The sequence below is a fragment of the Herpailurus yagouaroundi genome, unplaced genomic scaffold (assembly GCF_014898765.1).
Source record: "Herpailurus yagouaroundi ecotype Mexico unplaced genomic scaffold, PumYag 530, whole genome shotgun sequence".
Classification (NCBI taxonomy): Eukaryota; Metazoa; Chordata; class Mammalia; order Carnivora; family Felidae; genus Herpailurus; species Herpailurus yagouaroundi.
In genome coordinates, this window is record NW_024412747.1 from 4,134,039 (window position 1) to 4,146,346 (window position 12,308).

The 12,308-nt window shown below is 44.4% G+C and overlaps 1 protein-coding gene across 4 annotated transcripts in view; it reads left to right on the forward strand.

The window, feature by feature from the left end:
* Positions 1-703: 703 nt before the first annotated feature.
* B3GALNT2 (beta-1,3-N-acetylgalactosaminyltransferase 2) overlaps positions 704-12,308 on the forward strand; it is a 63,664-nt gene continuing 52,059 nt past the window's right edge. For 2 of the 4 annotated variants that reach the window (XM_040464886.1, XM_040464885.1), the window contains exon 1: positions 1,333-1,650. In XM_040464886.1, the coding sequence (XP_040320820.1) occupies positions 1,539-1,650 (112 nt within the window). In that variant the 5' untranslated portion in view covers positions 1,333-1,538. Of the gene's footprint in view, positions 860-1,331; positions 1,651-12,308 lie in introns of those variants that run through there. The other 2 variants (XM_040464887.1, XM_040464888.1) reach the window with 2 other exon arrangements.

A 12,308-nucleotide genomic window follows, 5' to 3' on the forward strand; every position in this document is an offset into this window, starting at 1 on the left:
GTAATTTTAGGGGCGCCTGGCTGGCTCAGTTGGTAGAGCGTGTGACTCTTAATCTCAGGGTCTTGAGTTCAAGCCCCACTTTGGGTGTGGAGACTACTTTTTAAAAAATGTGATTTTAATAGAAGGTGGTTTTGCTGAGATTACATTGCCACTCAATAAGACTCCTCCTGAGTTACTTGAATAAATTAGCTTTTTTTCCCCCTTAAGCGTGTTTGAAATGGATTTTCTATCGCTTTCGACCAAGACTTTACTCGACAGCATAGTTACCTTCTGGTGCCACAACTTGTGGGAATTGAAAAAAAAAAAAAAAAGAAAGAAAGAAAGAAAAAGAAAAAAAGGAAAAACCAAAAACGAAACGTAAAAAAAAAAAAACCCAACCCCAGGTGTTCCTTTTCATCCTTCCCTCCCCGTTGTAGCACGTGCGCCCCGACTGCCTCGCGCCTCAACCGAGAGCCCTCGCGTGTCTGTCCCAGCGCGGGCTCGGGGGTTCCTGCCCCCGGGGCCGCGCTGCACGACGCCGGGCAGGGCCCGGTCTCCGAGGAGGGCTGCTCGGATCCTTCCCACGGGACCCGCGCGGCCCGCGCCACGGCTCCGTCCTGGGGGAGGGGCCGCCTTGCCCCACTCCCCCGTCTGAATCGGGAGCACGTGGAATTTCACCTCCTACTGGACCGTAGCTGTCCTGCCCCACAGCTGGACCCCGGGCTGCGGCCCCAACCAGAGCTCCCGGAGGACAGGGCCGGGCAAGGAGCCGGGTACACAGCGCACCAGCACTAGCACTTGATGGATGATTCACCGCTGAAGACACACGCCTCGGACTGCCTCGGCCTGCTCTCGGGCAGGATACCAACTCCCAGGGAAGGTCAGCATTCGCACAGTGGAGCTCCGCGTGATCTAAACCTAGCGTCACGCAGATCTTTAAATCCGAGGCAGCCGGGAGCCTTTGCCTCGGCAGCTGTTTCCTTCGGCCGGTGCTGTCAGTCAGCCTCTGAGCACAGGGGCGACCGGCACCGCCTCCCCTCGGCCGTCGGGGGGCAGTAGGCGTTGAGAAGGGATGCGCATGCTCCCTGTGGGGCTTCGCGCTTCGCCTCCGTGACCGCCGAGTGACGGAAGCAAGTGCACGCGGTTATGGGAAATGTGGTTTCCGAGCCTCTGGATCACTGGGGTGCGCCCCCTGCCTGGGCCCAGAGCGGGACTTCAGCTCCCGACTGGCCTGCAGGCGCGGGAGGGGACGTGGGAAGGGGGCGGGGCGAGTGAGACGAAAGGTGGGCGGGCCCGGGGGGGGTAGGCCAAGAGGAGGGGGCGGGGCCTGGCCGGCTGAGCCGGCGCCGCCCGCGGTTGGAGGAACCTGAGGCGCGGGGCCGGAGCCGCCAGGAGTCTGGACGGCGGCGGGCGCGAGGGCAGGCGTGCCCAGAGTGGTCGCGCGTGCGTCGGCCGCCGCCCCTCGGCCTTTCTCTTCGCCGGTCCCCTCCCTCTCCGCCGGGACGCGGGAGAGCCCGGCGCGCGGCGGGGGCGCGAGGTGGAGCCGGCGGGGGCGGCCAATGCGAAACTGGCTGGTGCTGCTGTGCCCGTGTGTGCTCGGGGCCGCGCTGCACCTCTGGCTGCGGCTGCGCTCCCCGCCGCCCGCGCGCGCCTCCGGGGCCGGCCCCGCAGGTGAGGTCCTGGGGCCCGGCGGGCCGAGAGGCCGCGAGGGGCGGGAGGCCGACCCCGAGCCCCCCCCCCCCCCCCCGCGGCGGCCCCCGCGGAGCCCCGCCCGGAGTCCCGCAGGGGGGGACGGGCCGAACGCGACCGTCCCCACACGAGACAAATGGCTCTTTTCATCCTCGGGGCGTTGAATCGGGCAAACTTGAGGGCGCGTTTCTCGGTGCGTGTCCCCGCCGCTTCTCACCTCCCGCTTTCCTTTATGGGCACCGCCACCGCGAGTCCTTCGTCTGTCCCCCAGGCCTGGTCGGAGTTGTCCGCCTCCTGCCCGCTGGCCCTGGGAGCAAAACCTTGTGTCCTTCAGCCGCAGGGGGCGGCTGCGTGCGCCCGGGCTCGGGTGCCAGGCTGCCTGCTCCCTCCCCAAGCTGTTGGACTTAACTCGGTCTAGACTTGGAGGTCTTAGTGTCATGGGCGATGCCTGTGCGTGTCTGAAAAGGCTGGGTCTTGCTTTTCACGGGAACTTGGCCTTAAGAGTATATACTCCTTTTTGTTTTCTTTGAAAACTATGATGCAAGTCGGTGAAACAAATCTGGACGTGAAATAGGGCATGGATACGAGAGGAATTGTTTCTGTGAGTTTGGCTCGCAAAGCCTCCTAATGAAGTATACGTGAACATAGAAAATTCTCTAGCGATCATATCCACTTGTTCTAAAGCTTACTGTCCCAGGGGAGTGAAATCTTGACCATTTCACAGCCCAATCGAGTGCTTTGTCCATAGTTGGGACCCAGTGGGCTTTTTTTTTGTTAATGGGTTTCCTTTTTTATCTTGTCTTCTTTTTTAAGGGCTTGCCTTAGGACATAGAAAGAAACCTAGAAGGCTGTTTTTAAACTGAGGTAATAGTTGTCTTGTGTTCTAACTACTTGGGGAGTTTTTTCCTTACCACTTCTCCCCAAAACAGCTGTTTTCTTATCCAAAAGTTTAAAGAATTAGAATTGAGTATTTGCAATTCTGAGACGGGTCTGTGCCTTAACTTTTTAGTAGAAAGCATAGAAACTAATTGGGCAATCCTCAAAGCAATCTCGTTGTTGGAATTGGGGTTCTTTATTCTGGTAACAGTCTCTTAGAATCTTTTCCTATTAGGCGAACCACAAGCTCTTTGAAGAAGCTGTTTGTGTGACCTGAATAGAATTAAAATACTGTTTAAATTATTTAAGGAAAATAAAGTTGTTATAGGGCATTTTACCTGTTAATAGGTTGGGGTTTTTTGGTTGGTTGGTTGGTTTAGGGTTTTTAAACTGATCTAAGGAAAGGGTGCGATAGATATAAAATACTTTGTAACGTCTGTTAGGTTTGTGTTATACAAGTTTCTTTCCTTTTTTGTATGATGAGGGAGCACGACTAGAATTTACTTGCAGAGCATTCTTAGGATATTTATGACCTTAGTAGTCTTTTGGGGTGCAAGAAACAAGCAAAAAGTCGGCTTTCAAGCCTTTTTTTTTTAAGTTTATTTATTTATTTTGAGAGCGATAGAGCATGCGAGCAGGGGAGAGGCAGAGATCTAGAGAGAGAGAGAGAGAACAAATCTCCAGCAGACTCCATGCCATCATCACCCAGGGCTCAAACCCACGAACTCTGAGATCATGACCTGAGCCGAAATCAAGAGTCCCACACTTAACTGACTGGGCCACCCAGGCACCCCGTCAAGCTTTAAACTTAGTAGGCCAGCCTGGCAATTTCTTAGTTTAGTGAAGTTTTTCCTATCCCCGTAGTGTTTGGATGATGCGCTTATCTGCTGTGAAGTTTGACTAAGCTAGATTAGGAAACTAGGATGTAGGCCATGAAAAGGAGCAGGCTGTAGGTGAAGAAATCAGTACTAGTTATATAAATTAACTTTGACTTTAGATGGATATTGTGCCTCTGGTTAGATGGTAAATTAGGCATTTTAATCTAAATGAAACCTGAAGGACTCCTAATTTACTTTTCAAAACTAAAGACAGTAGAAGCCTATCGATTGCTAAAATTTCCTGCGGCTCCTTTTCCCATTGTGTTACCACCATGCTCAAACTAAAACATTTGAACATTTTTACATTTCAGCTCTTATACCTTAAGCCTAAAGTGAGAGAGAAAACCCAAGATTTTGTTTCTTCCAGCAAATTAATGTTTCAAGATTTGTTTTTGTTCTCTTTTCTGCCCCTTTGTCTTCAGTCTCATTAAGTTGTGGCAGTATTTTTTTTATAAAGTATTTTTTTTAATGTTTATTTTTGAGAGAAAGCGAGCACAAGCAGGGGAGGGACAGAGACAGGGAGAGACAGAGGATCTGAAGCAGGCCGTGAGCCCAATGCAGGGCTGGAACTCATGAGCCGTGACATCATGACCTGAGCCTGTTGGCTGCTCAGCCAACTCAACTGACAGCCACCCAGGCATCCTGTGGCAGTATTTTTTTAAAGGGAGATTTACCTTCCCTGAATATTAAAAAAGAACCTCTGATTTGTAGTCGATCGAGCAAATATCTGAGAGCCTGCTCTGTGCCCACCCCTGTTGTAGGTGTGGCATGACAACAGTAATCCAGATCAAGTCCCTGCTGTCATGCGGTTTACAAATTAGAAGGGGAGATAGAACATAGAAAATAATTAGTAAATATCATAGGGGATACTGATAAGTGGGATGACAAAAATAAAGCAGTGTCAGAGGCTAGAGAATGGTATACTGCTGTTTTAAATAGGTCAGGGGACACTTCTTAGTTGAGGCAGGGAGTCCTCAACTAAGTGAGGGAGTCCTGTTAGTACCTGGTACTTTTTTTAACATAGTGGCTCACGTTAGACACCTGAAATATGGTCACCAGCTATTGAAGAGGAAGCAGGTCTGTTGTGAAATGCAGCACGCCTAGGGGGTGATGAGGAAACTGGAGACAGAGACACTGGACTGGAGAATATAGATACAGGGTATATCTAATAAACATAATTCGTTTGGGGTAATGCCTTAGCAAGAATTATTTAACAGCAAATTTAGAAAAATGATGAGACAAAAGAAGCCTCCTCTTTCTGGGATGTTTGGAGAGAAAGAAACCAAAGAGAAAGGAAAGAAGCATATCGCTTGGAGTGCTAGGTACGGTTCTAGACGCACAGTCCCTGCTCCGAGGTCCTCACAGTCTGTCGAACTGAAACAGACATGGAGCCAGTATAAGGCCAAAGACAAAGTGCGCTTGCTTTGCAAGCTTGCCTAGCACTGGTTCATCCAAAATTATCCCTTTATGTTAATCTTGTCTCCGTGCTTTGGTGTCCTTATTTATAAAATGATGATCTCATAGGGTTATTGTGAAGACTCCATTAGTAAAACACCCAGAAAAGTGCCTGATTCATAGTAAACACTCCCATGAATTGTAAAGAGGAGGAGTAGGAGAGTGGTGGCTGGTTCTTGTGCTAGTGAGGTGTTTGGGGAGGTTTCTGAAATTGGCGAGAGCATGCTGATTGTCTTCATCAGTAGATCTGTGATGAATTTCCGTTTCCCTCATTTTCAGGATTTATGCTTATTTGTGATCAGTCTGATTCGTCTGAGAGGGTACATGTGAGAACAGAAATTTTGGTTTGATTCTTAGGAATCCTTGGGCCTTGGGGCACCTGGGTGGCTCACTGGGGTGAGCGTCCGACTTCGGTTCAGGTCATGATCTCATGGTTCAGTTCATGAGTTCAAGTCCCGTGTCAGGCTCTGTGCTGACAGCTCAGAGCCTGGAGCCTGCTTTTTTTGGATTCTGTGGCTCCCTCTCTTTTTGTCCCTCCCCTGCTCATGCATGCTCTGTCCCTCTCTCTCTCAAAAAGAAATAAACATTAAAAAAAAAAAAAAAAAGAATCGTGGGGCCTGTTTTAAACAGTTTTTTGAGGTCAACCTCCCTTGGTCTAATAAACTTTTGGATGTCCACTCCCAAGTGCAGAGCCTAGCAGATTGCCAGACCCTCAGGATATATTACATACTAGAGAAGAGAAATGTTGTCCTCAGGGATTGTGTGGGGTTTGAATGATTCCTGACATGAAGATTTGTTTGTTGCTATATATCTACCATCTAGAAGAGTGAATGTAGGAGAAGTGCTTCGTAATTGGGAGGAATGAATCAAGAGAATAAAACTGGGAAGTATGCATGATTTTGTCACCTATAGATCATGTAATCACCTTCCATGATGACCCTATGATTTAAAATTTTGTCTTATAGAAGCACAACAAGTTCTTTGTAGAAAAATTGAAATTATTTTTAAAAAACAGGAAAAATGATCTATATTACAGTTTTTGAATGCACATACTTACAGTGCATGTTTGAGGGAAATTAGTATTTTTTTTTTCAACGTTTATTTATTTTTGGGACAGAGAGAGACAGAGCATGAACGGGCGAGGGGCAGAGAGAGAGGGAGACACAGAATCGGAAACAGGCTCCAGGCTCTGAGCCATCAGCCCAGAGCCCGACGCGGGGCTCGAACTCACGGACCGCGAGATCGTGACCCGGCTGAAGTCGGACGCTTAACCGACTGCGCCACCCAGGCGCCCCTTGTGATGAGAACTTTAAGATGTACTCTCTTATCTTAGCAACTTTTAAGTATGCATTACAGCATTATTATCAAGTGTAGCAACGAGGTGTATATTACATCCCATGACTTCTTTATTTTCTTAACTAAAAGTTTGTACCTTTTGACTACCTTCACCCATTTTAGCCACCCCCCACCCCCACCCATCTGTTCTCTCTCTATATATGAGTTCAGTGTTTTATGTTGTTAAGATTCTACATAAAAGTGAGCCCAGGGCCGCCAGGGTGGCTCAGTTGGTTAACACCCGATCTCAGCTCAGGTCATGATCTCACAGTTCGTGAGATGGAGCCCACCATCGTGCTCTGCACTGACACCATGGAGCCTGCTTGGGAGTCTCTCTCTCTGCCCCTCCCCCATGCTCTCTCTCTCAAAAATAAATAAACTTTTTTTTTTTTTTTTTTAAAGTAAGGCCGTACTGGGGCACCTGGGTAGCTTAGTTAAGCGTCTGACTTCGGCTCAGGTCATGATCTTGTGATTTGTGAGTTTGAGCCCCGCGTGGGGCTCCGTGCTGACAGCTCAGAGCCTGGAGCCTGCTTCAGATTCTGTGTCTCTCCATCTCTTGGCCCCTCCCCTGCTCATGCTCTGTGTCTCTCTGTCTCTCGATAGTAAATAAACATTAAAAAAAAAATTTTAAGTGAGACCGTACTTTGTCTTTCTTTGTCTTGGTTCACTTAGCATAACACCCTCAAAGTCTGTCCACATGGTCAGAAATGGCAAGATTTCCTTCTTTTTTATGGCAAATAATATTCCGCTGTATTTATATAGAACACATTTTCTTTATCCATTCATACCTGTCAGCGAACGCAGGTTATTTCCATGTCTTGGCCATCGTAAACAGTGCTGCAGTGAACGTGGGGGTGCAGATACCTTCTCCAGTGACTGTTTTCATTTCCTTCGGATAAATACCCAGAAGTGGAATTACTGGATCGTGTAGTAGTTCTATTTTTAATTTTTTGAGGAACCTCCATGCTGCTTAATACAATGGTTACAACATTATAGTCCCACTGACGGTGCAGGAACCTTCCTTTTTCTACACTTTGTTACCAGCACTTGTTTCTTGTCTTTTTGATACTAGGCGTTCTGACAGGTGTGAGGTGGTATTTCATTTGGTTTTGATTTGCAATTTCCCTGATGGTGAGTTATGTCGACCATCTTTTCATGTACCTGTTGGCCATCTGTATGTTGTCTTTGGAGATATGTCTAGTCAGATCTTCTGCCTATTTTTCAATTGGACCACTTGGGTTTTTTGTTATTGAGTTGTAAGAGTTTTGTTTTGTTTTGTTTTTTTACCTATTTTCAGTATTAACCCCTTATCAGACCCATGGTTTGCAAATATTTTCTCCCATTCATAGACTGCCTTTTCATTTTGTTTATGGTTTCCTTTGCTGTGCAGAAGCTCTTTAGTTTGATGTTTACTTTTGCTTCTGTTGCATTTGCTTTTGGTGTCAAATCCAAAAACTCATCCACAAAACCAGTGTCAAGGAGCTTACCACCTATGTTTCATTCTAGGAGTTTTATGGTGTCAGGCCTTATGTTCAAGTCTTTGATCCATTTTGAGTTGATATTGTGTATAGTATAAGGTAGTGGTCCAGTGTCATTCTTTTGCATGTGGCTGTCCAATTTTCCCAACACCATCTATTAAAGAGACTCCTTTCTCTATTGTATAGTCTTGCCTCCTTTGTAGATTAATTGACCATGTAATTGTGGGTTTACTTCTGGGCTCTCTATTCCATTGATCTGTGTGTCAGTTTTTATGCCAAAACCATACTGTTTTGGTTACCGTATCTCTGTAATACACTTTGAAACCAGGGAGTGTGATGCCTCCAGTTTTTTGTTTTTCAGTTTTTTTCACCTGTGACTCCACCTCCCTTCTGGCATCCACCAGTTTGTTTGCCGTATTTAAGAGTCTGGTCTGGGGCACCTGGGTGGCTCAGTTGGTTGAGTGCCCAACTTCAGCTCAGGTCATGGTTCATGAATTCGAGCCCCACATCAGGCTCTCTGCTGTCAGTGCAGAGCCTGCTTCTAATCCTCTCTCCCCTTCTCTCTCTACCCCTCCCCTACTGGCATTCTCTGTCTCTCATTCTCTCTCTCTCTCAAAAATAAACATTAAAAAAAAAAGTCTACTTTTTCATTTGTCTCTTTTTTTCTTTGTTTCATCATTTGTTTCTTAAATCCCAAACATGAGTGAAAGCATGTGGGATTCATCTTTCTCTGACTTATTTCACTTAGCATTATACCCTCTTGGTCCATCCGTGTTGTCACACATGGCAAGATCTCATCCTTTATGGCTGAGTAACATTCCATTGTGTATATATAGCACATCTTCATTCATCTATGGATGGATACTCAGACTGCTTCTGTATCCTGGCCGCTGTAAATATCATGCAGCAATAAACATAGGGGTGCATATATCTTTCAGTCGTGTTGATTTGATGTGCAAATACTGACCCACTCTTGCATCCCTGGAATAAATCCCACTTGGTCATGGTGAAAGATTTTTTTAATGTATTGTTGTATTGTTGGTTTGCTGATATTTTGTTGACATTTTTTGCATCTGTGTTCATCAGAGACATTGGTCTGTAGCTTTCTTTTTTTGTAGTGTCTTTATCTGGTTTTGGTATCAAAGTAATGCTGGTCTTGTGGAATAATTTTGAAAGTTTTCTTTCCTCTCCAATTTTTGGAGTATTTGAGAGGAATAGATATTAACTTGTCTTTAAATGTTTGTTTGAATTTACCTGTGAAGCCATCTGGTCCTGGACTTTGTTGGTTTTTGGGTTACTGATTCAATTTCATTGCTAGTAATCAGTCTGTTCAATTTTCTTTTTCTTACTGATTCAGTTTTGGAAGGTTGTATGTTTCTAGGAAATTACGCATTTCTTCTAGGTTGTCTGATTTGTTGGCAAGTAACCTTATATGTTCCTATAATCCTTTGTATATCTGTGGTGTTGGTTGCTGTTTCTCCTCCTTAATTTCTGATAGTATTTATTTTGAGTCTTTTCTCCCTTTTTTGATGAGTCTAGCTAAAGGTTTATCAATTTTGTTCATGTTTTCAAAGAACCAGCACCTGGTTTCATTGATCTGTTCCATTGTTTTCTTAGTCTGTATATCTTTTTTTTTTTTTTTTAAGTATGCTTCACACCCAGCACAGAGACCAAGGCAGGGCTTGAACTCACCACCCTGAGATCAAGACCTGAGCTGAGATCAGGAGTCGGATACTTAACCAACTGAGCCACCCAGGTGCCCCTAGTCTGTATATCATTTATTTCTGCTCTGATCTTTATTATTTCCTTCTTTTTATTGGCCTTGGATTTTGTTCTTCTTCTAGCTTCTTTAGGTATAAGGTTAGATTATTTATTTGAGATTTTTCTTGTTTGTTGAGGTAGGCTTGTATTGCTATAACCATCCCTCTTAGAATAGCTTATACTGCACGATGCCTCCAGCTTTGTTCTTCCCCAAGATTGGTTTGGCTATTTAAGGTCTTTTGTGGTTCCATACAAACGTTAGGATTGTTTGTTATATTTCTGTGAAAAGGGCCATTGGAATTTTGATAGGGATTGCATTGAATCTATAGATTGCTTTGGGTAGTGTGGACATGTAAAAATTCTTCCAACCTGTGAGCACAGAATAGCATTCCATTGATTTTCTGTGTACTTTAGTTTCTTTCATCAGTGTCTTGTAGCTTTCAGTGTGCAGGTCTTTGACCTTCTTGTTTAAATTTATTCCTGGGTATTTTATTCTTTGTGATTCTATTGTAAATAGAATTGGTTTCTTTTAGAATTTTTTAAATTTATTTATTTTGAGAGAGACAGAACACGAGAGCAGGAGAAGGACGGAGAGAGAGAACAGCAAGCAGACTCCACACTGTCAGCATGGAGCCTGATGTGAGGCTGGGACTCACAAACCACAGGATCATAACCTGAGCTGAAATCAGTTTTCTGACTCTTAACTGACTGAGCCATCCAGGTGCCCCAGTAGGATTCCTTTCTTAATTTCTTTTCTTTGATAGTTCATTATTAGTATATAGAAGTGCCACTGATTTTTGTAGATTGCATATCTTGCAACTTTACTGAATTAGTTTATTATTTCTAACAGGTTTTTGTTGAATCTTTTGAAACCTATTTTTCAATATATCTGGGAGTAGAAGATTTTAAAAAACATTTTTTTAATGTTTATGATTTTCGAGAGAAAGAGCATGAGTCGGGGAAGGGCAGAGACAGAGGGAGACACAGAATCCAAAGCAGGTTCCAGGCTCCGAGCTGTCAGCACAGAGCCCGACTCGGGGCTCAAACTCACAAACCAGGAGATCATGACCTGAACCAAAGTCGGAAGCTTAACTGACTGAGCCACCCAGGCGCACCAGGAAGTAGAAGCTTTTTTAAAAGGCCAAAATCTCCTGTGTACTTCTCTTCTGCTAGGAAGGGAGAAATGCATGTGAACGAAAGCAGTTCAACACAAGCAGCTTAGACCTGGATTAGAAGCAGAGAGGATTGGCAGTGGCAGAGAGATCAAAAAGTAATTTGCAACCAGAAGCCATGGGATTTTCACCTGCCACATGGTTATCTTTATTATTTACTTATTTATTTTTAGAAAAATCTTGTTTGGCCTGATAGGAAGAAACCAGGAATAAGCTGTTAGGATAGCCCTGGAGTTTCTTGGGCTTTTTTTTCTTTTTCAATATTTTAAGTTTTTATTATGAAAAGTTTAAGACATACCCAGAAGTAGAAGATTGTAACTATTAATATATACTCCTACACCTACAATTAAATATTTTTCACAAACACTCCTACCCAGTTCTTCCCACAGGTTTATTTGGAAGCAAATCACAGATAACTTATTCTCTCCGTAAATATCTTAGTGTATTATCTCTAGAGATAGATGTTAAAAAAAAACATGACCGCAAAACCATCATCACAATTAGGAAAATTAACGATGCCTTCTAGTATCCAGTGTTCGAGATTTCCCAATTATCTTTTTTTTTTTAATTCCAGTGTAGTTAACATATATACAGTGTTACATTAGTTTCAGGTGTAGCACGCAGTGATTCAGCACTTCCATACGGTACTCAGTGCTCACTGGGTAGATGCCCCTCTCATGGTCCAGTGAAAGATCAGATTCTGAGTTGAAGCAAGGGTAGAGGTAATGAGCAAGGGACAGATTGGAGAAATTTTTCATGAAGACTTTTCCACCAAGAACAGGTGAAATTATGTTTTAGGTAATCCATTTCTCTAAGATTTAATTATCTACCAAAAATGAGGCAGCAGTATTTGGCATGTAAAGGGTTGTTTTAGTGACTTTATGATTTTACTTTTGTGCAACAACCTTGTTTTCTGATGATGTCAGGTAAATGAGGCGTTTAGGTTAAATGTGATTTTGCTCTTCCTTAGCTTTTAATCTTTCCGGAAGACATATTGAAACAGATGAAATAGACTCGCCAAAGAGTTTTTGGTATCAGTTTTTTTCCAGTTAGGAAACCGAGGCAAAAGGGATTTAAATACCTTGTTATCAATCCCATGCTGCTTGTTGGTTGTGGAATCAATGTCAGTTACGTCTGGTTACTAAATTCACCTCATTTCTGTCACTAAAATGTACTTACCATCAATATTTCTCTGTGAAAAAGTAGGGGGTGAAATGGGATATCATTGCCAATTTTGCACAAGCGTTTAAACTGTTCTCCACATTCAGACTCATTTAGAGTTAGTTCCAGCAGTAGGTACAACTTCCAGTGTACAGTTACACGTATCTGAGAAAGAATGTTCCTGGGCCATGAATTTTTAAAAATTAACATGCTAACCGGAATTTCCAGTGATCTGCTTATCATTAATTCACTGCTTGAACTGGTGTTACAAATACAAGATCAGAATTTAGTCTCAGATGAGCTACATCAAGCTGTGTTGTTAATAGAACAGTGATAAAGAATGGAGTTGGGGTGCCTGGGTGGCTCAGTTGGTTGAGCGTCTGACTTCAGCTCAGGTCATGATCTCACGGTTTGTGAGTTCGAGCCCCGTATCGGACTCTGTGCTGACAGCTCAGGGCCTGGAGCCTGCTTTAGATTGTGTCTCCCTCTCTCTCTGCCAATCCCCCACTCATGCTCTGTCTCTC